This window comes from Triturus cristatus, chromosome 1_2 (assembly GCF_964204655.1).
Source record: "Triturus cristatus chromosome 1_2, aTriCri1.1, whole genome shotgun sequence".
In the NCBI taxonomy this organism is placed as follows: Eukaryota; Metazoa; Chordata; class Amphibia; order Caudata; family Salamandridae; genus Triturus; species Triturus cristatus.
Window position 1 is genome coordinate 117321932 of NC_140580.1, and position 25339 is coordinate 117347270.

Here is a 25339-nt window from a genome sequence, read left to right on the forward strand (position 1 = left end):
CACATGTCAGCCCCTGGTAAATGGTACCGTAGGTACCCAGGGCCTTGTGACCAGGGAAGACCCCTAAGGGCTGCAGCACTTATTGTGCCACCCTTAGGGGCCCTGTACCCTTACACACACACACTGCCTTTGCAGGCTGAGTGTCTGGTTGCAGGACAAAATGAAGAGTTGACATGGCCCACATCTGAGTCCCATGCCCAACACCTACACTGCCAAGGCATATGTCAGTCACCCCTCTGGCTGGGTGCCTTATGCCCATGGTGTGGGCGCAGGAGCCCTGTGCCCCTACAGTACCCAGGTCCATTCCCGGGCACTGTAAGTGCAGTGCTGCCATTTAAGAGTACATGGTGCTGAGAGCTCGTCAAACACGAGCTCCACAACACCATAATGGCAACACTAAAGACTGGGAAGTTTGGTATCAAACTTCTCAGCACATTAAACCCACACTGATGCCAGTGTGGGATTTAATGTACCAAGCACCCCAGAGGGCATCTTAGAGATGCCCCCTTACAACTAACCTACAATCCACGTCTGCTCTGAGGCTGACCAGGCTGCCACACAGCAGACACGTTGCTGGACCCCTGGGTGGGAGAGCTCCTGCTCTCCCGGGCATGCAACAATGCACATCCTTCGTGAGGTGATAGAGCTCCTCCCCCAGGATGAGCAAAGGGAAGCTTCAAAGGTCTGCCGCCTCTAGGAGTTTGCCCAGGCCACTGCAACCCCCCACTCTGGCGGGAAGCATGGCCGGAAACCCCATACAAGGACAGGGGATGTGGCAGCCTGCCCACCCCACCCCTCAGGTGGGGGAGGCGAGGTGAAGCACATCTCCGGGCTCTCGCCATCTTGAAGATGGGAGGCCCTACCCTATCAGGATTAGGCTACTGCCCCCCTCCCACAGGAGAGAGGCAGGATAGGGGGTGTACACACCCCAGGACAAGGACCCATTGGTCCCTGGCCTTCACCTACCTGTAAAGCCCCTAAATCTAGTATTTAGGGGCACCCTGAACCTTTCTTCCCCAGATTCGAGATTCCGAAACTACAAGAAGTATATATAGAGCCACTTTCTCACAAGAGGTAATTGTCCTTTGATGAACACAGGATGAGATGGACAAGGTTTATATTTTTTATCGACTCTGGGAGTTAAAATGCGTGCTCGCACAGGGTCTTTGAAAATGACATCTGAATGCCTCATCATGCTCTTTAGCATAGGGAGTGTTTGTGAGAAAGTGCCCTCTTTCTTGCATGGTATGCCTCCACTTTTTGCTAAATTGCTGAATGTACTTTGACTGAGTGTACCCTGGGCTCCTGCCAATCAGGTGCCCAGGGCCTATGTTCCTTCCTTAAAACACACAAACTCCAAATTGGCAAACCCTGGCCACATGTCAGCCCCTGGTAAATGGTACCGTAGGTACCCAGGGCCTTGTGACCAGGGAAGACCCCTAAGGGCTGCAGCACTTATTGTGCCACCCTTAGGGGCCCTGTACCCTTACACACACACACTGCCTTTGCAGGCTGAGTGTCTGGTTGCAGGACAAAATGAAGAGTTGACATGGCCCACATCTGAGTCCCATGCCCAACACCTACACTGCCAAGGCATATGTCAGTCACCCCTCTGGCTGGGTGCCTTATGCCCATGGTGTGGGCGCAGGAGCCCTGTGCCCCTACAGTACCCAGGTCCATTCCCGGGCACTGTAAGTGCAGTGCTGCCATTTAAGAGTACATGGTGCTGAGAGCTCGTCAAACACGAGCTCCACAGCACCATAATGGCAACACTAAAGACTGGGAAGTTTGGTATCAAACTTCTCAGCACATTAAACCCACACTGATGCCAGTCTGGGATTTAATGTACCAAGCACCCCAGAGGGCATCTTAGAGATGCCCCCTTACAACTAACCTACAATCCACGTCTGCTCTGAGGCTGACCAGGCTGCCACACAGCAGACACGTTGCTGGACCCCTGGGTGGGAGAGCTCCTGCTCTCCCGGGCCTGCAACAATGCACATCCTTCGTGAGGTGATAGAGCTCGCTGGAAAGCATTTTAACAACAACACCACTTTGTACTCACCTGTACTCATCCCCTCGTGACCCCGTTCCGCCCCGGCTTGTGCCGTTTGTGCGGAGGGTCAGTTCGAGGAGCGTCACTTTCGCTCGTGACACCACTTCCGCCCTGCTCGTAACGTTTGCAGGTTAGCGGTCTAGTGTTGCTGAGCCTTTTCGAGTATAAATTGTGAACTACTTGCTCCCAGGCCCTTTGACATTAGCGGCGAGTCAGGCTGCGTGTTATTGCGCTGTTGTGGAAGCTGTGTGAGATCATTTATGTCTTTTGTTGCAGTTAACCTTATTTTAACTGAGCACGCTGGAAAGCATTTTAACAACAACACCACTTTGTACTCACCTGTACTCATCCCCTCGTGACCCCGTTCCGCCCCGGCTTGTGCCGTTTGTGCGGAGGGTCAGTTCGAGGAGCGTCACTTTCGCTCGTGACACCACTTCCGCCCTGCTCGTAACGTTTGCAGGTTAGCGGTCTAGTTTTCCCTCGCCCCCTAGTATTTAATGGCAGCATGGAGGAAGCGCAGCGGACGAGCGCAGCGGGAGCGCCGACTTCGCGCCGAAGTCGCGCACAAGTCAAGCCCGTCTGCGCCCGTCTGCGCCCGTCCGCGGCCGACCAGGCCCAGGGCCCTGTCATAATGCCCAATTTTACTCATATTCCTCCTCCGAGCTCCTGAGACTGAAATCCTCGGGACCCATACCTGCTCGCGCTGCTAGTTTGGCCCAGGCATGTGGTATTTATGTTCCCTCTGGTTATCCGACACTTGCCTCTCCCCCCAAGCCTTCTTGTTCTACACAGCAGATTACTTCCTCTTTACTTATTTATTACCTCAACACCCGTTCACTTATAAGTAATCAGCTTGAGATCTTTCAGTTACTACATCAGAGTTCTATTGATGTTCTCCTTTTAACTGAAACTTGGATCTCCGAAACTTCGGCTCCTGATATCCTTGCAGCAATCCCTTCGGGTTACTACATTATTCAAGCTAACCGGCCTGCAGGGAAGATCGGCGGTGGGGTGGCAGCTATCATCCGCTCGACCCACACCTTTTCAGAGATTGCCGTAACTCCGCTCTCCAACACTGATTACCTAGTCTTAAAATTTTCTTCACCCAAGTTATCTTTTATCTGTATTCTTGTTTACAGACCGCCTGATTATATGCCCCTTTTCCCTAAACTCTTCAGCGACTCCATCGCCCAATTAGCTATTAGCCATTCGAATATTATAATAATTGGCGATTTTAACTATTGGCCTTCGGACATTCATGAAAGCCAATCATCGCTGGAATTTACAGATTTATTAAAAGGAATGAATCTCTCTCAACTCATTCACACTCCTACCCACCGTAAAGGTCACATATTAGACCAGGTTTGGATGTCTGACCTCGACATCTCACCTCCCTCAGTTTTTCCCTGTTCCTGGTCTGACCATTACTTTATTTCTTTTGTCCTTCACTTACACACTGCATGCCCCCCCCCCCCCCCGGATTAAGAACTTTAGAGCCCGGAACTGGAATAAAGCGGATCTGGCTGAATTTTATGCTTCACTAGCCTCTACTGCACCTACCCCGTCGACTTCGCTCACAGCTCAGTCCGACAACCTAGATACCTGGCTACGCCAGGCCAGCGACAAGGTTGCCCCTTTCAAGAACATCAAAGTAAAGCGCCCTCATGACGCCCAACGCTGGTTCACGGACCAACTGAAAGCGGAGAAACTCGCCTTGCGGCAATTCGAACGCCGCTGGCGTTGCCACTATGACCCGCAACTAAAACTGGCCTATATTGAGGCGTTGAAGTTGTACAAATCATCGATCTTGGCAGCCAAAACGGCATATTACTCTAAACTCATTCTGGACTCTAACAACAACTCCAAAACCATTTTTTCTGTTGTAAATGAGTTATCCCTGCCGGATAGGGTCACTCCCCAGCCTTTGCCGACTCAATCTCTCTGTGACTCACTCAATTCTTATTTTATTGACAAGATCATCACAATAAAAAACAACATTCCGACTCCGGCATCCCCCACTCCGCCCCCCCTCCCCCCAAAAAACCCTAGCTCCTTGTCTATATTCCCCCCTATATCTCCACAAGAATTTATTTCTCTTCTCCTCAAAGTCAAATCCGGTTCCCCTAACGACTGTTGTCCCCCTCAGATCTTGAGAGAAGCCTTTCTAACATGTCCAGGCCCTCCCCTTGCTCTTCTTAATAACTCTCTTGCTACTGGGGAGGTCCCTCTCTCTTTTAAGCAAGCAGCTATCGTTCCCATCTTAAAAAAACCTAACACTGATCCTTTAACACTCAGCAATTACAGACCCATCTCCCTTCTTCCCTATTTGGGAAAAATTTTGGAGACCTATGTCACACGCTGTTTGAGTTCATTCATTGAGGAAACCGGTTTCCTGGACTCCCAGCAGGCGGGCTTCAGACCGCTCCACTCCACCGAGGCGGTCATAGTAGCAGTCATGGACACCCTCAGAAAGGGTGCCGACAACAACATCTCTCAGGCCCTTGTCCTGCTGGACCTTTCGGCGGCTTTCGACACGGTCGATCATTCCATTCTGATCGACCGTGTCCACAATGCCGGCATCCAGGGAGTGGCCCTTGACTGGCTCAGATCCTTTCTCCATCTGCGATCTCAGTCCGTCCATCTCCCCCCTTTTTCTGCCTCTTACACTTCCCTCCCTTGCGGCGTCCCACAGGGCTCTGCATTATCCCCTCTCCTTTTTAATTTGTACCTCCAACCCCTCCTAGCTTCCCTCCGCGATTCGCCAGTTACAAGCTTCAACTACGCTGACGATCTTCAGTTGATTTTCCCTATTGACTCCTCCCCGTCCTCCCGTTTGAATTTTCAGTTGACTATGCTGTCCATTGCGGAATGGATGTATCATAGTCACTTGAAGCTGAACCCTACCAAGACTGAGCTTGTCCTGGCTGGCAGCTCTAACCATCCTTGGAACCCCTCATTCTGGCCTTTTTCTCTGGGGACCGCACCGGTCCCTGTGCGTTCAGTCAAAAGCCTGGGGGTGATTATCTCTGATGATCTTTCAATGAAGCCACAAATCAACTCGGTCACCTCAGCCTGCTTTTTCCATCTCAGGCGGATTCGTAAGATCAGCAGGTTTCTTACTAAAGAAGCCCTGACCTTAGTTGTTATGGCACTTATCACTTCCAGGCTTGACTACGCCAACTTACTTTATGCTGGCATCCCGGCCTGTCATCTTCACCGTCTACAGCTGGTGCAGAATCAGGCCGCCCGCCTGATTTTTCACCAGCCGAAATTCCAGCATGTCACCCCTCTCCTTCATAGTCTTCATTGGCTTCCTATTTCCAAACGCTGTATTTTTAAAATGGCATGTTTCACCTTTAAGGCCCTTTCACAGGCTGCCCCGGCCTTCATTTCCTCTAATCTGTCACGGTATACTCCTTCCCGAACCCTTCGATCCTCCACTCTTAATCTTCTTGCGATTCCCAAGTTTAAAAGGAAAAAGCATGGTGGCCTCTCCTTTTCTGTTTTGGCCCCCTCTACCTGGAACGCCCTGCCATCTGCTCTTCGCATCTGCCCTAAGTATGACTGCTTTCGCAGACTTCTGAAAACTTTGCTCTTCCAATCTGCATACAGCTAAGTATCTCATCCCGGCTCTCTGTTATTTGTCATTTAGCGCCAAGAAACCGATGGTGAAAGTGCGCGGTATAAATATTTTAACATAACATAACATAACAAGAAGAGCGAGAAGAAAAGAAGACCTGCCCTGCAGCTGCGAAGGAGAGGGAGACACCAACTGCTTTGGCCCCAGCCCTACCGGCCTGTCGACCTCGGACTTGCTCCTGCTCCAAACCCGGCATCTCTTGTGGCCAGCAACCTCAGAAACCCCGGAGGACCTGGCTACCTTTGAACTCTGATCCCCTGGGACTCCCATGAGTAGAGGCTCTACTCAGAACCTACCTTTCACCCCTGGCAGCAGCCCGGAACCGCGATCCCAGCCCACTCTGGACCCGCCAAGCCTGGCTGGTGCCGGAGTGAACTAAACCCACGAGGACGACCCCACTGTGACCCCGAGTCCGGCACCCAAGGACCCCCCTCGACTATCCTGAAGAAGCCTGCAGCCTCAGAACAGAGTGCCACCCCAACCGCGATCAACAGAGGGTAAGATTTCCGACATCAAAAGGCACCCCTGCACCCGGCGCCCCACGGCCCTCTGTGCCCAATCCCGGGGTACCCACCTATCCTCCAACTACCCAACTTATCCCTCGAAGTGGTGGTGTCACCTGAAGAGTCCTCGTCCCCGAGCCTGCAGTCTTTTTCCAAACCGGAGATTTCCCATAGAAATCAATTGAGCGCCCGACGGCTCAAAAGCACCCTGCACCCAGCCGCCCGAGTGGCCCTGGCAGTGAAAACTCTACTCTAACCTACTTCCCCACTTGCCCTGAGTAAGTGACCAGGAGCCCAGCTCCCAAAGCCGCGTGGCTTGCCCGACAGCATCCACCAACCCAGGCCCCCCTATCCCTCATAGGATAACATTGGGCCTAACTCTCTCTGCACCCAGCCGCCCTAGAGCCGCTGAGGGTGAAACAACTATACCTACCTGACCCTGGGAGACCCCTGAGTCTATGCCCAGAACTTCAACTCTGCCAGTTTAGTACTTACCCTTAGACCGCAAACTCTATTTTCCTCATAGGGTAACATTGGCTGGCTTTTTCCTGAAATTTCTTCTAAGTGTGGACTTTTCAAATCTTCAAATAATCACCAAAAATCAGCCGAGTGACAAAAACGAATTTACTCACCTGGTCTTAGGTGAGCTCCCAGTGCTGGATCTTGGTGCCCAGCACTGACTCTGAAAAGTACCCACAACTGTACTTACCTTTAACTCATTTTTCTTCCATAGGAAACCATTGACTGTTTTTCTGAGTGTTGATTTCTGCAATTTCTAAATATTCGTCAAAAATCGTATAACATCTGAAAACGTAATTACTTACCTGTTTTGGATAAAGGTCCCAGTACTGAGTCTAGGCACCCAGTACTGGATTACAAAAGTAACGATAACCTACTGTACCTGTAACCTACATTTTCTTCCATAGAGAATCATTGATTGTTTGCTCTGAAATATTTTCTAAGTGCTAACTTTTGAAATAGCTAAATATTAGTTAAAAATCATTACAGTACCAAAGTCGACTTTCAACAGCTGATTCTGAGAACTGACCCAGGACTGGATCTAGGATCCAGGCCTGGAATTACAAAAGTAATCTAAAAAGTAATCTGTTGCATATAACTTGAATTTATCATTGAGCTCAATGTATTGTGTTTAGAAATAGAGTTGCCTACTGCAACTACTTGTAACTGTTTACTAAAAAGTCTATTGCATATACAAAAGTATTTTTATGAAACATCTCCTGTCGAGAAAGTATATTTTAATTCCAAGTGTTGGTTCTAAAATAAAACGAGCATATATTTTTTATAAACAAACCATTGGCCTAGAGTTCAGTCATTGAGTGTGTGGAACTATTTGCTGACTGAGTGTGTACAACAAATGCTTTACACTGTCCTCTGATACTGCCTTACTGCTCGACCAGGCTACCCCTTTGAAGAGTAAGGTTATATCTAACTTTAACCTCTGTTAAACCCTTGGGGTCTGCGGACTCTGTACACCCTGTAGCTATTAAGGAACAGTATATACAGAGCCACTTTCTCACAGTGTTTGACTTGACCTGTGTGTGGACCCAAGAGTTTCAAATAAAAAGTTTTCCTCTAAGGACTCTTTATGTAAGGCCACCCCATGGTACTTTTCTGCTCTAGCAAGAAGTTCCTGATAAGTCATATTATCGTTTGGTGGTGTGGCTTTGCAGGGTAAAGGTCTGGTTCAATATCCAATGGAGGGTCAATGGTGTAATCATTCCATGGGTCTACAAGCAAAAGAATGTCTTCATCAACATCATCCCCTTCAGGCTGTGTATGTGGAGATCCCTGTGGTGTTATGTGCAAGGGTTCTTGAATTGGTAAATGTAGAGAAAATGGTGGACGGGATTGTGGGGCAGGATAAGCAGGGCTGGTCGCCAAGTTTAGGTTCGGCTGGTGTTTTGGCAGAAATATGTCCTGTATCATGATGAATATAATAATTTTTCTGTTAAGGGTCCAATTTAGCCTTGAGAATGTCTTAAATTGGCTCCAGAGGCTCGGAGAGGCTGCCCTTGGATTTCAATGCCAAAATAGATTTGCTTTTGGGAGCAGAAGGTTTTGGCTCCGAAGCATGTTTTTATTTCGGAGAAGAGGGTTTCGACTCTGAACCAGATCTGTCCTTCAAACCGGAGGGTTAAGGATCCGAAGATGATTTTGTCCGGCTCGGTCTTGAGCCGGAAGGCTTGACTATTTGTTTCGGTGCCAAGCCAGAAGGCGGGGCGTCAGAAGCATGGTCTCGTGCCGACTTTGGCCAGAAGGCAGAGGCGCTGCCCTATCCTTTTGTTTTTTGGAAGAGGTTTTGGGGCAAAGGGGTCGTCGGTACTCATGGCACCCTGTCCCGGAGGCACGCCTTCGTACTCCAAGTCGATCTAGAGTTCAGAATCCGATTATGGGATGGAGATGGCCTCTTCTGCCGCAGACGCTTCAATGTCTTCATGCTCGGAATCTTCGCCGCTGCTTAGTCTTTTGGTGTTGCTTTTCACGTCGTCGAGCCAGACGATCACATAGTGTTTTCTTCGACCGGAATGACTTACAGGCATCGCAGGCTTCTTCCTTGTTCTCTGGTGATAGGCACAAGTTACAAACTTGATGTAGGTCAGTGCGAGGGTACTTGTCGCGGCACCGAGGTCAGAATTGGAATGTAGTTGGTTCCATCGGCAGAAGGGTGGACTGAAGCGCTAGGCCAGAGGGCCGCTCCGATGTTTCCGACGGAAGATAGAGAGTTTCCCAATCGATTCAATAACGGGAGAACAGGGAAACACGCTAGAGAACAATACCGTCGAGGGGAGAGTGGATTGTGCACCGAGGGAAACCCGAAGAACGGTTTCGAACTGGAGCGCAGCAATACACGTCCGAACCCGATGGCGGAAAAAAAACAATGGCGTCTATGCCCATGCGCACCGAAAGGAGGAGTCGCCATATCTCATGACTGGAAAGACTTCTTCAAAGAAAGACAACTTGCAAACATCCGGACCCAGCACTAAATGGCAGGAGTATGCAAAGCATGTGTATCTACAGCACACATGCCTCGAACTGTAATCTTCCCACGGATCTGCAGGTGTAAGCTCTGGAATCTCACCCTCTTTTCTCCTCATCCAAAGAGAAAGGGTTTTTGGATTGGGCTCCTGTATAGGTGGGCGCAATACTGTTGGTGTCACTGGCAAAACCGGTGTTTCAAGGAACTGGGGTTGAACTGGTGGTGGCTCTTTTTGAATATTTTGTGATGGAAACTTTTGTTTATAGTCCGCCAACATAGCCTGAAGGTCTTGAATCAAAGACGGTGGAAGATGGATCTCTCTAGGGCGTGATTCGGGATGATAGCCATAATGTTGGTAATGATGTGGTGGCGCCAAATATGACTGATAGTATTGCTGCTAGTCGTCATAATCCTCGTCCTCTTCCTGGCACTTTACATGTAACTCAGAGGGACTATGCGCAACTCCGTATAATGCATCCTCATCATCATCCTCTTCATCAGACTCCTGTAGGCCTAAAAGGTGTGAAAGAGGCACAGGGGAGCTCTTGCTAAACGTCCGCATTTCTGGATGGAAAAACGTCCGACACCTTTATCATCCTCAACGGTGGTGTCGATGTTATCACGACCAACGAAGATGGGATGCCAGTTGCCGAAGGTGCTGTTGCAGCCAATGTTGCCGTCGATGGTGCAGTCGTAGACTGTGCTGTCATCGGCGATGTCGGTGGGGTCGTCAGCGAGGTCGTCGACGGTGTCTTTGTCGACAGCATTAACGTCGATGGAGTGGACCTCGACGATGATGGCGTCAATGAGGTTCTCATCGACAGTATGGGCCCGGAGATGACCGCTGCCGTCGTCCCTGCCGTCGATGTCACTGTGTTACTTGTTGTCGACGATCTAGGGGTTGCCATCGATGGCGAATTGGACGACGACGATTTTACGGTGACGTCGTCGTCAATGACCATTTGTCGGCTATGAGCTTCCTAGAATCTGGGGAGGAGTCTCTATGATGTTTCTTTTCTTTCCTCACAGGAGTATAAGAGACTGAAGATGAAGGCTCTGAGGAGACTTTTGGATGTTTCTACTTTTTTGAGCACGTGCTCTCTGGGGAGGGTTTGAGGTGTTTTCTGCCCTCTCCAGAGTCTTCTGCACAAGATCTGGCTCTCGTGAGGACTGGATGATCCATCACTGTCCTCTTCAGATTATTTCTGGTGCTTAGTGGACTGCAGCCACAAAAGCAGCCTCCCCCCACCATCTCTTAGAGTTTTAGAAGAGAAAGTGCGACAGATTTTGCACAGCCTTACCTCATGTGCTGGATGGAGGCAATAAATGCAGTCCTTGTGAGGATCATCAACATGAACCCTCTTCTTGCAACAGGTCTTGCAGGCATGGAAGAGGCTTTTTTATCAGACATAATTAAGAAATATTCCAGGAATAAAAACCTGAAGTTTGTAGAAGAAAACTGAGTAGAACTCCGGGAGATTCCCCTCACACACGACATGTGGTGAAAATCTGATGGAAACTGCCTCTGCTGGATAGGTTCTAGAGGGTGCTAGTAGCTGAGTGGCTGCCTTTAACATTTAGTCCAGGACATAGATAGGCTATATAAAACATGGCTCAGGGCCATTATAGCCTTAGGCATTATTTAAATACTGCTTGATTATGTTACAGTGGGACTCCCATCTCGACGACGGGGAATGGTTCAGGCATGTGAATCTATGAAAGATACCTCAATACTGGATAAAAGAAAAAGTTCCTTTACTTCCACGTTATATTGTTTTAAACTGACCTGTTTTGCAGTACTGAGACAGGTTTTTATTGTGGGTTGGGTTTTTAGTAAATAGAAAACTGTGTTTATTCACATTTAACACCCAATTGTCTGGCATTTAGGACTGTCATTTTGATGAGTAATATTCTATTCTGTCACTACAGGTGTTATCTGCTCTCAACAGGGGATAGGATTGGGGAGGGAAAAGGCAATTGTCGCTTTTGGTTCAGCCTGTTGACTTGACCTCTTGCTTAACTTTCCCCTGAAAAGTATGTGTTATTGGGTGCTGAATGTAGCCGCTGTACTTGTGCTTGAAAAGTACTTTCTGTAATTTATCTGTCACAGTTCAGCCTTACTTTAACTCTCCTGGCAACAGAAATCCCTTTACTAAAGGGACTTCTTATTTTAAGAAATGACATTACTCCTGCTGTCTCATTTGCTCAAGAGAAGAGAGTTCTGTGCTTTTCTATGCTACCCTTGACGTAACTACTTTACAGTCTGCAGCCACTGTGAAGAGAACGCATTGTATTGTTCACATTTATATATCTCCTTGCATACTTACATCTGTATGCAATCAATTATGCCTACAACTTACCAATGCAGTATATCTAATTTACATAAATTATCAAAAGTATCATAAGAGGACTAAACACCGAAAACAGAAAACTTTGTGAATTACACACAGGTGTGTATACAACATACTTATCTACAATAATTCATCAACAGTAGTGAAGGTGCAGCGCGGTAGCTCGCAACTTCATGCTCCGTTGGGAATGGATTGCCCCACCATGTTTGAGCAGAGTGCAACAATTATAATTGCGTACTTTAATGGACAGCGCAACGTATCCTGCCTTTTGTATGTGCAGTGTATTGGCATCCAATGTATGGAATATTCAACCGAGCATGTGTTACTTCAGAATTTTCCACCTGGATCTGCCTTGCAGACCAGACCTGTAATAGTTTGACATACCCCGTCATGAAGAGACCAAAGGATTTTGTGTCAATAAGAGTTGAAATGTTCACAGTCAAGAGCAAAAAACATGTTCACACACACTTCATGTAGTTTGCTTCTCTTCGGATACTTGGTGCAAATTAGATCTACTGCAATTATTGCTTGCAATTAGAATGGATTAAATAATGATGCATTTATGTAAAGACACATATATTTGTATATCGCCATATATATTGCAGCTTAACCTTTACATTTTTCGTGCGAATGATTCCCCGGGAGCACTGCTCACATATTAGTTTGTGAACACGCATTGCATTTTTCGGACTTCTGGTTGCTTGGAAGACAGAACATATGTTCGCAGACTTGTCTTTCTGCTGCAGTTCAGACGGGTCTTAATGCGGTCATAGTGTAAAATGGCATCTAGGAGTCTCAAAAGTAATATTCACCCAAAATACATTATTCGGCCTATCTGAAGGACATTACTTTCCTTGATGCCATCCAAATCTTTGGCTGTTTTAACACTGTCTTGTGCGATTACAGTTGACATCATAGATAGTCAGGGCGATTCAGCCCTTATCGATACCCAAGTGAAATTTTGAAAACAGAGCATGCTTCCCAACCACTAGATGGCAAAATAACGCACAGCATGTTTACCTACACTAAGTTCACGCTACAAAATTATGTTTATCCAAAACTTAGTCATGATGATTAATCTATCGTAAACCAATCCAAAACAGGCTTTAGAGGAAGAAGCTATCCCTCCTCAAAGGTGCATGTTCACGATAAAAGAAATAAAGTTGGCACAAAGATAGGACTATCTACTAATCAAACAAGCGCAAGATGAACTGTAATCATGTTTGGTGCGCTTGACCTGGTCTAAAATAGTTGGCGGGAATGGCGTTAAAGGAATATGCTACTTACCAGTATGCATCTGTTCGTGGCATGTAGAGCTGCAGAGCCACACACTTAGGATAGTAGATCGCCATCTGGTGTTGGGCTCGGATGCTTGCAGGTTGTTGTTGTCTTCGGAAGAAGTCTTTGGTCACGAGATAGGTGACTCCTTCCTTGGACGACAGTGCGCATGGGCATCAACTCCATCGTTAGATTGTTTTTCGCCCTGATGGGAAATGATGGAGTTTGTAGAAAAGAGAGAGATGTCCATGTGCGATGTCTAAGTAAGACAATGCTGGAACAGATACAGGTCCCGGGGAGGTGGGTGGGCGTGTATGGCTCTGCAGCTCTACATGCCAAGAACAGATGCATACTGGTAAGTAGCATATTCCACTCGAGGCATAGGAGCTGCAGATCACACACTTAGGATAGACTATATAGCAGTATCTCCCCTAGCGGAGGTCACCTGTATGGGTTGCAGCAGTTTGAAATAAAGTTTTAAGGACAGCCTGACCCAAAGAAGCTTGCTGCTTTGCTAGCACGTCAACACAATAGTGTTTAGTGAAGGTGTGTGTTGTAGACCATGTGGCTGCCTTACAAATATCTTCTAAGGGAATGTTTCCTAAGAATGCCATGGAAGCCCCTATTTTTTGCGTTGGAATGCACTCTAGGGGGAACCGTTAGTGTGCGTTTAGCCTTGTGGTAGCATATTTGGATGCATTTAACTATCCACCTAGCTATCCCAGATTTGGAAATGGGGTTGCTTTTATGTGGTGGAGAGAAAGCAACAAACAACTGTTTTGTTTTGCGGAATGATTTGGTTCTGTCAATGTAGTAAAGAAGGGCCCTTTTAACGTCTAGGGTATGAAGAGCTCTTTCAGCTACAGAGTCTGGATTTGGGAAGAACACTGGTAACTCTACTGATTGGTTAAGATGGAACGGAGATATGACTTTTGGAAGGAATTTCGGATTTGTTCTAAGAACCACTTTGTTACGGTGTAATTGTAAGAATGGTTCTTGTATGGTTAAAGCCTGGACTTCACTTACCCTTCTGAGGGAGGTGATAGCGATAAGGAAAGCCACTTTCCATGTGAGGAACTGTAGTTCGCATTTATGGAGAGGTTCAAATGGGGATCCCATGAGCCTAGTAAGAACAATGTTTAGATTCCACACTGGAGAGGGTGGTAATGTGGGAGGAATAATCCTTTTTAGTCCTTCCATGAATGCTTTGATCGCAGGTACTCTAAAGAGTGACAAGTGTTGTCTATTTTGTAAGTAGGCTGCTAATACTGCTAGGTGGAGACGTATGGATGAGTATGCCAAATTACATCTTTGCAAGTGCAGTAAGTAGCAAATAATGTCCTGGATGGATGCATCCAGTGGGTTTATATGATTGTTAGAGCAATAAATGGCAAATCTTTTCCATTTTGCAGCATAGCAGGCTCTAGTGGTAGGTCTTCTGGCCTCTTTTATAATATTCATGCAGTCTGGGGGCAGGTTGAGGTAACCGAACTCTAGGACTTCAGGAGCCAGATCGCCAGATTGAGTTGACTTGGATCTGGGTGTCTGATTTCTCCATGGTTCTGGGTTAATAAGGACGGGGAGAGACGCAGTTTTTGGTGTGGAACTAGCGAAAGTTCCAGTAGTGTTGGGAACCAGGGCTGGTGTGCCCATGTAGGAGCTACTAGGATCAGTTTGAGAGACGGTTGCCTGAGCTTGCGTACCACTAATGGAATGAGTGGGAGAGGCGGAAAAGCGTACGCAAATCTGCCTGACCAGTTCATCCATATCGCATTGCCCTTTGACTCCGGGTGGGGAAACCTGGTGGCGAAGGTTGGGCACCTTGCGTTTTCGTGTATGGCGAACAGATCTATGTCTGGTTGGCCCCATTGTTGGAAAAAGGGCAGGAGGACTTGGGGATGTAGTTCCCATTTGTGGATCTGTTGAGTTTGTCGACTTAACAGATCGGCAATTTGATTGTGAACCCCTGGAAGGTGTTCTGCAAGTGGGTATATGTTCTGGGGAATGGCCCATCTCCAAATGTTCTGTGCGAGCTGGGACAGCTGGAGAGAATGTGTGCCTCCTTGTTTTTGTATGTAATACATGGCTGTCATGTTGTCTGTCCGTATAAGGACAGTTTTGTTCTGGAGATGTAGTTGGAATGATTTTAGTGCTAGGAACACTGCTAGCAGTTCCAGGTAATTGATATGGAGCACTTTCTGTTGAGTGGTCCATCTGCCCTGAGTGGTGTGGCCGAGGAGATGGGCTCCCCATTCTGTGAGCGATGCGTCCGTTGTCAGCACTATGTGTGGAAGAGGCTCTAGGAATGGCCGCCCTTTGGACAGGTTTGTTATGTTCCACCATTTCAGAGAGCGATGTGTGCGGCTGTCTACCAACACCAGATCTGTAAGTTGTCCGTGAGCCAGGTTCCACTGACGTGCTAGACATTCTTGCAAGGGACGCATTTGAAGTCTTGCATAAGGCACAATGAAGATGCATGACGCCATCATGCCTATGAGTTGCAGGAACACTCTTGCTGGAAGGGAGTGTTGGACTTGAAATTTCGTGATAAGAGCTTGTATATTGGTTATCCTGGCTGGGCTGGGATAAGCTAGGGCTGTGGAGGTGTTTATGGTGGCTCCTAGATACTGATGTATGTGGGAGGGTTGGAGATGAGTTTTGGGATAGTTTATTGTGAATCCCAAGTTCTGTAAGATTTGGATGGTTTGGTCAGTGTGTAGAACACATTTGTTGAATGACTTGGCTTTTATTAGCCAGTCGTCTAGATAGGGGAAGACATGAATTTGTTGTCTTCTGAGATGTGCTGCTACTACTGCCAGACATTTCGTGAATACTCTGGGTGCGGTTGTTACCCCGAATGGAAGGACTGTAAAGTGGTAGTGTTGTCCGTCCACCACAAACCTTAGATACTTCCTGTGGGCAGGATGTATGGGAATGTGGAAGTAAGCGTCCTTGAGATCTAGTGTGGCAAGGAAATCGCCTTGTTGCAGTAGTGGGAGCACTCGTTGAAGAGTGATCATATGGAAATGATCTGAGTTTATATACTGATTTAGGGGTCTGAGGTCGAGTATTGGTCTTAGAGTCCCGTCCTTCTTGGGGATTAGGAAGTAGAGTGAGTATACCCCTGTACCCTGATGTTCTAAGGGAACTGGTTCTATTGCGTGTTTTTGAAGCAATGAGAGAACCTCTTGTTTGAGGAGCATAAGATGGTCTGATGACATGGAACGCTGCTTGGGCGGTATGTGTGGGGGGTAGTTGTGAGTTCCAGGCAGTAACCATACTGGATAATTTGTATTACCCACTTGTCTGTTGTGATGGAGTTCCAGACAGGTAGGAACTGTTTTAGTCTTCCCCCGACCGGAGTGGAATGGTCTGGGGGGAGTGGAGGAAAGTCACTGTCTTGTGGCAGGGAAGGTACGAGTGTTGTTATTACCGCGACCTCGCCCCTTGTTGTTGTTTCCTCTGCATCCGCCTCTAAAATATCTTCTACTGGGGGATGTTTGTGTACGGGTTTGTATGTAGAGGAGGTGTCCGCTCCCATACTTTTGGAGGCTCCTCTATAGAAGGAGCGCTGAAAGGAGCCACGTGGTTGGGGAGACTGTAATGCTCCCATGGACTTAGCCGTCTGTGTCCTTCTTCATTTTTTCAAGGGCAGTGTTTGCTGGCCCAAAGAGCTGTTCCTGATTGAATGGCTGTTTGTTGGTCTTCTGTTTAGTTTCCGGGAGGGGAGGGGAGGGGGTGGTGAAAAATGAAAAAAAAAACGAAAAAAGAATGGCTGACTAAGTATTGTAGTTTGTACCTCTGGCTTAAAGCCTGAAATGCGCAGCCACGCATGTCGTCGAAGGAGCACACTTGTGTTAATTGCGCTAGAGGCGATGTCTGCGGCGTCAAGCGCACATTTAATTGCTGCATTTGAAATAAGTTTTCCCTCCTGGATAAGGTCATTGCCTGGGTCTTATATTGGTCTGGCAGATGTTGTAAGAGAGTCTCTAATTGATCGTAATGGGCCCTGTCATAGCGTGCTAGTAGGGCTTGGGTGTTGGCAACATGCCAATGATTAGCGGCTTGTGCTGCTACTCTTTTGCCAGAGGCTTCTAACAGTTTGGATTCTTTGTCTGGGGGTGGTGTATCTCTTATGGTTTGGGAGTTGGCGCGTTTCCTAGCATTGGAAACGACCAAAGAATCCAAAGGGAGTTGCCCTTTGATGTAATTAGGGTCTTCAGGGGCAGGCCTATATTTCTTTTCTATCCTTGGGTTGAGAACCCTGGCATAAACGGGGTCTTTAAACACTTCGGGCTGTGTTTTATGACTCCTTTAATCATGGGTAGAATTTGTACAGACTTTTGAGATTGTTCGAAAGTGTCTAATAGGAAGTCTTCCTCTGGTGCGTCTGAGTGCATTGTGACGCCGTGGTAAAGTGCCGCTCTATTTAATAATTGGCCAAACCCCAGGTGATCGTCAGGAGGTGATGGTTTTGAGGGATATGGCTGAGGGTCATGCATGTCTGGTAGAGGGAATGCCTAATCATCCAGTGGTGAGGTGTCTGGATCCGTGAACGAATCATTAGGGTCACTCCCACCCCCTAGGTCATCATCATCATCCTGTGGAGGTGGTGTATGTGATGGAGAGGGTATAGGTAAGGGTGGTGTAGGCAGAGGGGGTGGGATAGGAGGCAGTATAGGAGAGGAAGGAGGCATAGGGGATGTTGCAGAGTCCTTCCTGTTTACAGGAACCGGGGCAGGTGGCGTGTCCAGTTTCCGTTTTTTACAGGGCACCGCGGTGACATGTCCAGTCTTGGGGTTGATGTAAATCTTTTTCTGCCTTGGGTCGATGGGATCTGGATGAAAAAGTTCTTGTTCTTCAGAAACAGTCTTCGGTACCGATTTTTTGGGTTCCGATCGAGGTTTTGGTAGATCGGTGGATTGTTTGGCTTTAGGAGGCGTATGAGAGTCCTTAGCCGTTGGTTTCGGTACAGACGAGGGTTTTGGTGCCGATGTCGGTCTCGGAGCCGAAGGTGTATTTGTGGGCTTGTGAACCTTCGGTGCCGGTTTATCTATTGGCCTTGGTGTTTTCGGGGCCGAAGGCGTTGGGAGCCGATTTCGGTGCCGAGTGGTCTTTTGTCTTCGGTGCCGGTTGGACAATGACATGCGGTGTGCTCATGCGGTGTGCTCGTTCCCGAGCTACCGGAAGGCTTATGTTTCTTCGGAGCCGAGCCCGGAGGCGGGGCTTCTGAAGGGTGTTTTCGGTCTCGACTGGGGCCAGCAGGCAAAGTCTTGACCAATGCCTTTGGTTTTGGTGGGGTTGGGGCAGGGGCAGTAGTACTCACACGTTGCCCAGGAGTGATGGGGTCGTCTGAGTCGTCTGCTTCAGAAATTATTTGCAAATCTTCGGAATCTTCTTCCGGGACATCGGGGCCTTCATCAAAGATGTCCTCTGGTTCCGGAGCTGTTCTCTGTGCCTTGATGTGTCGTCGAGCCCTTCGATCTCGGATGGTCTTCTTGGATCGAAAGGATGCGCAGGCTGGACCGCTGGACTCGTTGTGTTCAGGTGATAGGCAGAGGTTGCAGACTTTGTGGTGGTCACTGTGCGGAAATTTTGCTCCACACTGGGGGCATTTTTTGAAAGGCGTCCTTTCCATGAGCCGTAGGCCTCACGGTGTGGATAGGCCCAGCGGCCCGCGTCGACGTCCCGAATCGAGCCGATGAAATCGATGTCGGCGAATGAAGGTGCTTCGATGTTTTGTGTGAAGTTTTGCGCTTCGAAAAGCTTGGAATTGATATTTCCAACCGGAGCGGAAAAGTTGCATCCGAACCCAATGGCGGAAAAAACAATCTAACGATGGAGTTGATGCCCATGCGCACTATAGTCCAAGGGTGGAGTCACCTATCTCGTGACCAAAGACTTCTTCCGAAGACAACAACAACTTGCAAGCATCCGAGCCCAACACCAGATGGCGATCTACTATCCTAAGTGTGTGATCTGCAGCTCATATGCCTCGAACAGAAAAGTTCCACCATAACCTGATGTCACCATAAATACAAGACGTAAAGGAAAGATGTGCAAGTGGATCACATATAAAGTATTTGGCTCACCTCGGGTATATCAGTCAAACAGTACTGTTGACAATGTGGCCATTTTATTTTGAACCAAGTCTAGAACCGAGTTGTAAAAGTCGGAAAGACAGAGGAGTCTAAAGAGTTAAGGAGGCAGTTAACAGAATTAAAAGTTTACACTGCAAAGTTTAATGATTGGTTAATCTTGAGGAAGATCCAAAACAAAGATGTTTGTTCTGCCCATATTCCATGGTACAAAATGTAAACATTTTGGAGGTGAAGAGGAAATCACCGGGGGGTTGGATTTGGATTGCTAACCGCTTATGACTGGAATGTGGAGAGGCTTTAAAAGAGGCGAATGCTAGGCTGGATGTGAAGACAATGGCATGTCAACAAAATATTCAACAATGACAGATGGGGTGGCATGCCTGTTATTTGGTTGGTACAGTTGTGATGAAGGGGATGCTTACTATTTGGAATTGAAATGTCTGCTAGATCCCAGCGGTGAATCAGGAAAGGAGACCACTGACACAGAGGACCAGACAATTCATAGAAAGGTAATTCAACTGTATTGTTTTTGCCTGGTGCCTCTGGCTCCACGGACTGTAGTACTAAAATGAAGTCTCATAGCTCTTATCAAGCGTACCTAACCCTAACTGTACCACCATAACAAAGCAAAGGGCGCTCAAACGTATTAAAACGTTTGGGCTCCTTACTCACACCAGCTACTTTTCCATGCGCATCACATTGTTATCTGCTATATTTACTAACCCATGTGTAAAAGCCATCTATTCTAGGTCTGGTGTTAGCGAAGTCCTTTTGATTTTAATCAAATTATATGTATGGTGTACTTACAAGGGCATTCCACCAGCTCTCTTCATCCATTGGTCTGTTGTGGTAGACACATTTTAGTTCCGTCCACTACAGCATGGATCAGTCTACTTCAGCCACTGGCGCTAACTACAATATGAGTGACCATATCTTGCTCTTTCACAGGGAACATGGTCACCCTCAAAAAAGTGCCCTTTAGTTCCAGGGACTACAGTGAGAACGTGTCCTTTCTAAGACCAAAACATATTTTTACCATTTTTTATTTGGATATTGGAGTGTACCACGCAGCTCCGCAAACACTAAAGTTAGACAAATGACAAAAGCACAACACCAAAATGCTGGCAGCCAATAAAAGACCTACTGGCTTTGCGAATGCTTGTTTAAATATATAGTGCTTTCTATCCCCTCCCCCACAAAGAGTTGTAGGTGCGGTACCTGCGCTGATTTCTGGTGACCAAGACCTATTTTTTATCCTCCGTCTTTGATCAATAGCAAGAGACAACGGGCGAAGGTACGAGTTAGAGAAAGATATAAAACAGTGATAAGGGAGAAAGCAGGGATGGGAAACGAACCTGCAAGAGAGAGAGTAGGGATGTGGTTGAAACAGGCATTAAGTCGAATCAAGATGAAGCAGACTTAGTGTTCAGCGACCCGTGCTTCTGCAGCGCCGACAGGCTCTCAAGAAAAGCTTTGGCCCCTGCACCTTTCCCCCCTTACACATGAAGCACCAAGTCTTGACTGCTCATCCGCTCTATCTAGAGGAAATTAAAACGTTAAAGGGAGAATCTTCAATAACAATTTGGAGTACAATAAGGTGGCCCTTGTTTGTCAGTGGTAAACTTATCTACTCAAAAAGAATAATGAGAGTAGAATAGGCTTTTGATTTGAACAGGGGATAAATTAGGAAGCTATCCTGGTGCCCATGCAGAGTTTCTCAGCAAGATACCATACACGTGTATGCTGAACAGACCAGAAAACCAGTCACACAAAAGCATAAACCACTGCCATAAGGCAACCACTCTCACCAATTATGTACATAAGGAATACATTTCGTAGAATTGAAGTTAAATACAAACCATGGAGAGGAATGCAGTTACGTCCTGGTGAAAAAGGAGATTGAATGTATGCAGTTCTGTTATCCCACTCATGAGGCAAAGAGAAAGACATTGCACCCACCGTCTGAGATACCTAATTAAAAAAAACATGGCAAATCATGGGTTATTACAAAGTGACGCTCATGCACAGATGCTTAAAAACATTCATTTAAGCACACAATGTTCACATGTCAAATTGATGCATCATTCACAATCCTGGGTTGGCAAGAAATGTATGATCTTAGGTAAGCAACAGGTCAGAATGGAAAAACTGCTTACCTGTATCTGTTGATCATTCTGTTAATGTCACCTACTTTGGAAGTACTGGAAGAGCATAGAACGCATTTCCATACCCATCTTTAAAAATAAATTGGAAATGCAAGTACTGTGTTCTTACAATTCCACGCTCTAATGTTAGGGACCCCTAAGTTAATTTAGAAAAAAGACGCAGAGAATGGGTAAACTAGTTAAGAATCAAAAAAGGATTTCTTAATATATAGGGAAAATTGCTACTGCCAGGTAACGATTTTTTTTGAGTTTTTAGTTTTAACATAGTAAAAATATAAACATAACATCCACCCAACTTTAGGGTGCGATAATATGCCTGTGTGCACCACCAGCTCTTCCAGGTTTTTATTTTTAATAGTAGTCACATGTATGCTCTTGGACGTTCTGAAATCACCTAAATGATCCTGTTCTCCATTTAGACCTAGGCAGACTGATCCCCCTACAATTGGTTTCCTCAGCTGTTGAAGTATACTTGTGCCTCTAGACTGTATCTGGGAGTATTTAGCAAAGATCCAGAAGTATTGTCTGGAGTGTCCATAAAGTCATATCCTTGCTGTCAAATCCTTCAAAGGGCCCAAATGTGCTTTAGCCGTGATTGAATCGCAATTCTTCATTTCACTAGTAGCAAGGAGTGCACAGTTTCCTGTGGGGAGTGGGTCTTTCACATAGCCCTAGCAGAGTCACCAACGGAGAAAATTGAATGCTACAGTTAGTTATGTTGGAAAGTTCCTGTAGTGTTTCCGACCAGATTTTTTTCTTGTTCTTTTCAACCACTGGCCGTGCCATGCTAAACTAAAAAACTCAGACCCATTATTCCACATCGGTGCATTTTGCATCTGCTCTGCTCGCAGCCCTAATTTATGTTGGGACTCTGGAGTATAGTGTACACTGTACAGAAATGTAAAGGAAAATGCTACTTACCAGTATGCATCTGTTCTTGGCATGTAGCGCTGCAGATCCGTACACTGTGCACAGATCACCATCTGGTGTTGGGCTCGGATGCTTGCACCTTGTTGTCTTGGGAGAAGTCTTTTGTAGTCATGTGATAGGTGACTCCTCCCTTGGACGATAGTGCTCATGGGCATCGACTCCACCCTCAGATTGTTTTTCGCCATGATGAGAAATGATGGCATCAGTAAGAAATAGAAGAGATGTCCATGTGAATGTATCTAATTAAGATAATACTGTAACAGATACAGGTTACGGGGAGGTGGGTGGGAGTGTACGGATCTGCAGCTCTACATGCCAAGAACAGATGCGTACTGGTAAGTAGCATTTTCTGTTCGAGACATACGAGCTGCAAATCGTACACTGTGCATAGACTGTACAGCAGTGTCTCCCTTACCGGTGGTCACCTGTATCCGTTGCAGTAGTTTGAAAAAGTGTTTTAAGAACGGCTTGGCCTACAGAAGCCTGTTGCTTAGCCTGCACGTCAACACAATAGTGTTTGGTGAAGGTGTGTGGTGTAGACCATGTTGCTGCTTTACATATATCATCTAAGGGAATGTTCCCTAAGAATGCCATGGAAGCCCCTAGTTTGCGTGTTGAATACGCTCTAGGGGAAATTCTTAAAGTGCGTTTAGCCTTTTGGTAGCATATTTGAATGCATTTTACTATCCACCTCGTGATCCCAGCTTTGGAGATGGGGTTACCTTTATGAGGTGGGGAGAAGGCTACAAACAGTTGTTTTGTTTTTCGAATGGGTTTAGTCCTGTCAATGTAATAAATTAGTGCTCTTTTGCAGTCTAGTGTGTGAAGAGCTCTCTCTGCTACGGAGTCTGGGTTTTGAAAAAACACCGGTACCACAACTGATTGTTTTATTTTAGAACCAACACTTGGAATTAAAATATACTTTCACGACAGGAGATGTTTCATATAAATACTTTTGTATAGGCAATAGACTTTAGTAAACAGTTACAAGTAGTTGCAGTAGGCAACTCTATTTCTAAACACAACAATACATTGAGCTCAATGATAAATTCAAGTTATTTGCAACAGATTACTTTTTAGATTACTTTTGTAATTCCAGGACTGGATCCTAGATTCAGTCCTGGGTCAGTACTCCGAATCAATTGATGAAAGTCTACTTAATTACTGTAATAATTTTTAAACAATATTTAGCGATTTTAAAAGTTGACACTTAGAAAATATTTCAAAGAAAACCGTCAATGATTCCTATGGAAGAAAACTCAGGTTACAGGTACAGTATGTTCTCGTTACTTTTGTATTCCAGTACAGGGTGCCTAGACTCAGTAGTGGGACCTTTATCCAAAACAGGTAAGTAATTACGTTTTCAGATATTATACGATTTTTGAGGAATATTTAAAGATTGCAGAAATCGACAGAAGAAATTTCACAGAAAAACAGTCAATGGTTTCCTATGGAAGAAAATTGAGTTAAGGGTAAGTACAGTTGTGGGAATTTTTCAGAGTCCGTGCTGGGCACCAAGATCCAGCACTGGGAGCTCACCTAAGAGCAGGTGAGTAAATTCGTTTTTGTCACTCGGCTGATTTTTGGTGAATATTTGAAGATTTGAAAAGTCCACACTTAGAAAAAATTTCAGGAAAATGCCAGTCAATGTTACCCTATGAGGAAAATAGAGTTTGCGGTTTAAGGGTAAGTACTCGACTGGCAGAGTTGAGGTTCTGGGCACAGACTCAGGGGTCTCCCAGGGTCAGGTAGGTACAGTTGGTTCACCCTCAGCGGCTCTAGGGCGGCCGGGTGCAGAGAGAGTTAGGCCCAATGTTATCCTATGAGGGATGGGGGGGGCCTTGTTTGGTGGCTGCTGTCTGGCAAGCCACGCGGCTGTGGGAGCTGGGCTCCTGGTCACTTACTCAGGGCAAGTGGGGAAGTAAGTAGGCATCGAGTTTTCACTGCCAGGGCCACTCGGGCGGCTGGGTGCAGAGGGCTTTTGAGCCTTCAGGCGCTCAATGGATTTCAATGGGAAATCTCCGGTTTGGAAAAAGACTGCAAGCTCGGGGACGAGGACTCTTCAAGTGCCACCACCACTTCGCGAAGTAAGTTGGGTAGTTGGAGGATAGGTAGGTACCCCGGGATTGGACACAGAGGGCCGTGGGGCGCCTGGTGCAGGGGTGCCTTTTGGTGTCGGTAAATCTTACCCTCTGTTGATCGCGGTTGGGGTGGCACACTGTTCTGAGGCTGCAGGCTTCTTCAGGATTGTCGAGGGGGTTCCTTGGGTGCCGGACTCGGGGTCACAGTCGCCGTGGGGTCGTCCTCGTGGGTTTAATTCACTCCGGCACAGGCCAGGCTTGGCTGGTGCAGAGTGGGCTGGGATCACGGTTCCGGGCTGCTGCCAGGGGTGAAAGGTAGTTTTTGAGTAGAGCCTCTACTCATGGGAGTCCCAGGGGATCAGAGTTCAAAGGTAGCCAGGTCCTCCGGGGTTTCTGAGGTTGCTGGCCACAAGAGATGCCGGGTTTGGAGCAGGTTCGAGGTAGACAGGCCGGTAGGGCTGGGGCCAAAGCAGTTGGTGTCTCCCTCTCCTTCGCAGCTGCAGGGCAGGTCTTCTTTTCTTCTTGCTCTTCTTGTAATTTCGGAATCTGGAATCTGGGGAAGGAAGGTTCAGGGTGCCCCTAAATTCTAGATTTAGGGGCGTTACAGGTAGGTGAAGGGCAGGGACCAATGGGTCCCCGTCCTGGGGTGGGTACACCCCCTATCCTGCCTCTCTCCTGTGGGAGGGGGGCAGTAGCCTAGTCCTGATAGGGTAGGGCTCCCCATCTTCAAGATGGCGGAATCCCGGAGATGTGATTCACCTCGCCTCCCCCACCTGAGGAGTGGGGTTGGCAGGCTGGCACATCCCCTGTCCTCATTTGGGGTTTTCCGCCAAAGCTTCCCGCCAGAGTGGGGGGTTGCAGGGGCCTGGGGAAGCTCACAGAGGCCTTTGAAGCTTCCCCCTGCCCATCCTGGGGGAGGAGATTTAGCACCTCACCCAGGATGTGCATTGTTGCAGGACCAGGAGAGCAGGGGCTCTCCCACCCAGGGGTCCAGCAACATGTCTGCTGGGTGGCAGCCTAGGCAGCCTCAGAGCAGACGTGGATTCGTAGGTTAGGTTTCAGGGGGCACCTCTAAGATGCCCTCTGGGGTGCTGGGTACATTAAATCCCACACTGGCATCAGTGTGGGTTTAATGTGCTGAGAAGTTTGATACTAAACTTCCCAGTCTTTAGTGTTGCCACTATGGTGCTGTGGAGCTCGTGTTTGACGAGCTCTCAGCACCATGTACTCTTAAAT

The 25339-nt window shown here is 47.2% G+C and overlaps 1 protein-coding gene across 1 annotated transcript in view; it reads right to left on the reverse strand.

The window, feature by feature from the left end:
- Positions 1–25339, reverse strand: part of LOC146866925 (lysine-specific demethylase 5B-like) — a 717572-nt gene that overhangs the window by 207625 nt on the left and 484608 nt on the right. The window contains exon 10 of the mRNA XM_085618314.1: positions 20787–20898. Within this exon, the coding sequence (XP_085474440.1) occupies positions 20787–20898 (112 nt within the window). The remainder of the gene's footprint in view (positions 1–20786; positions 20899–25339) is intronic.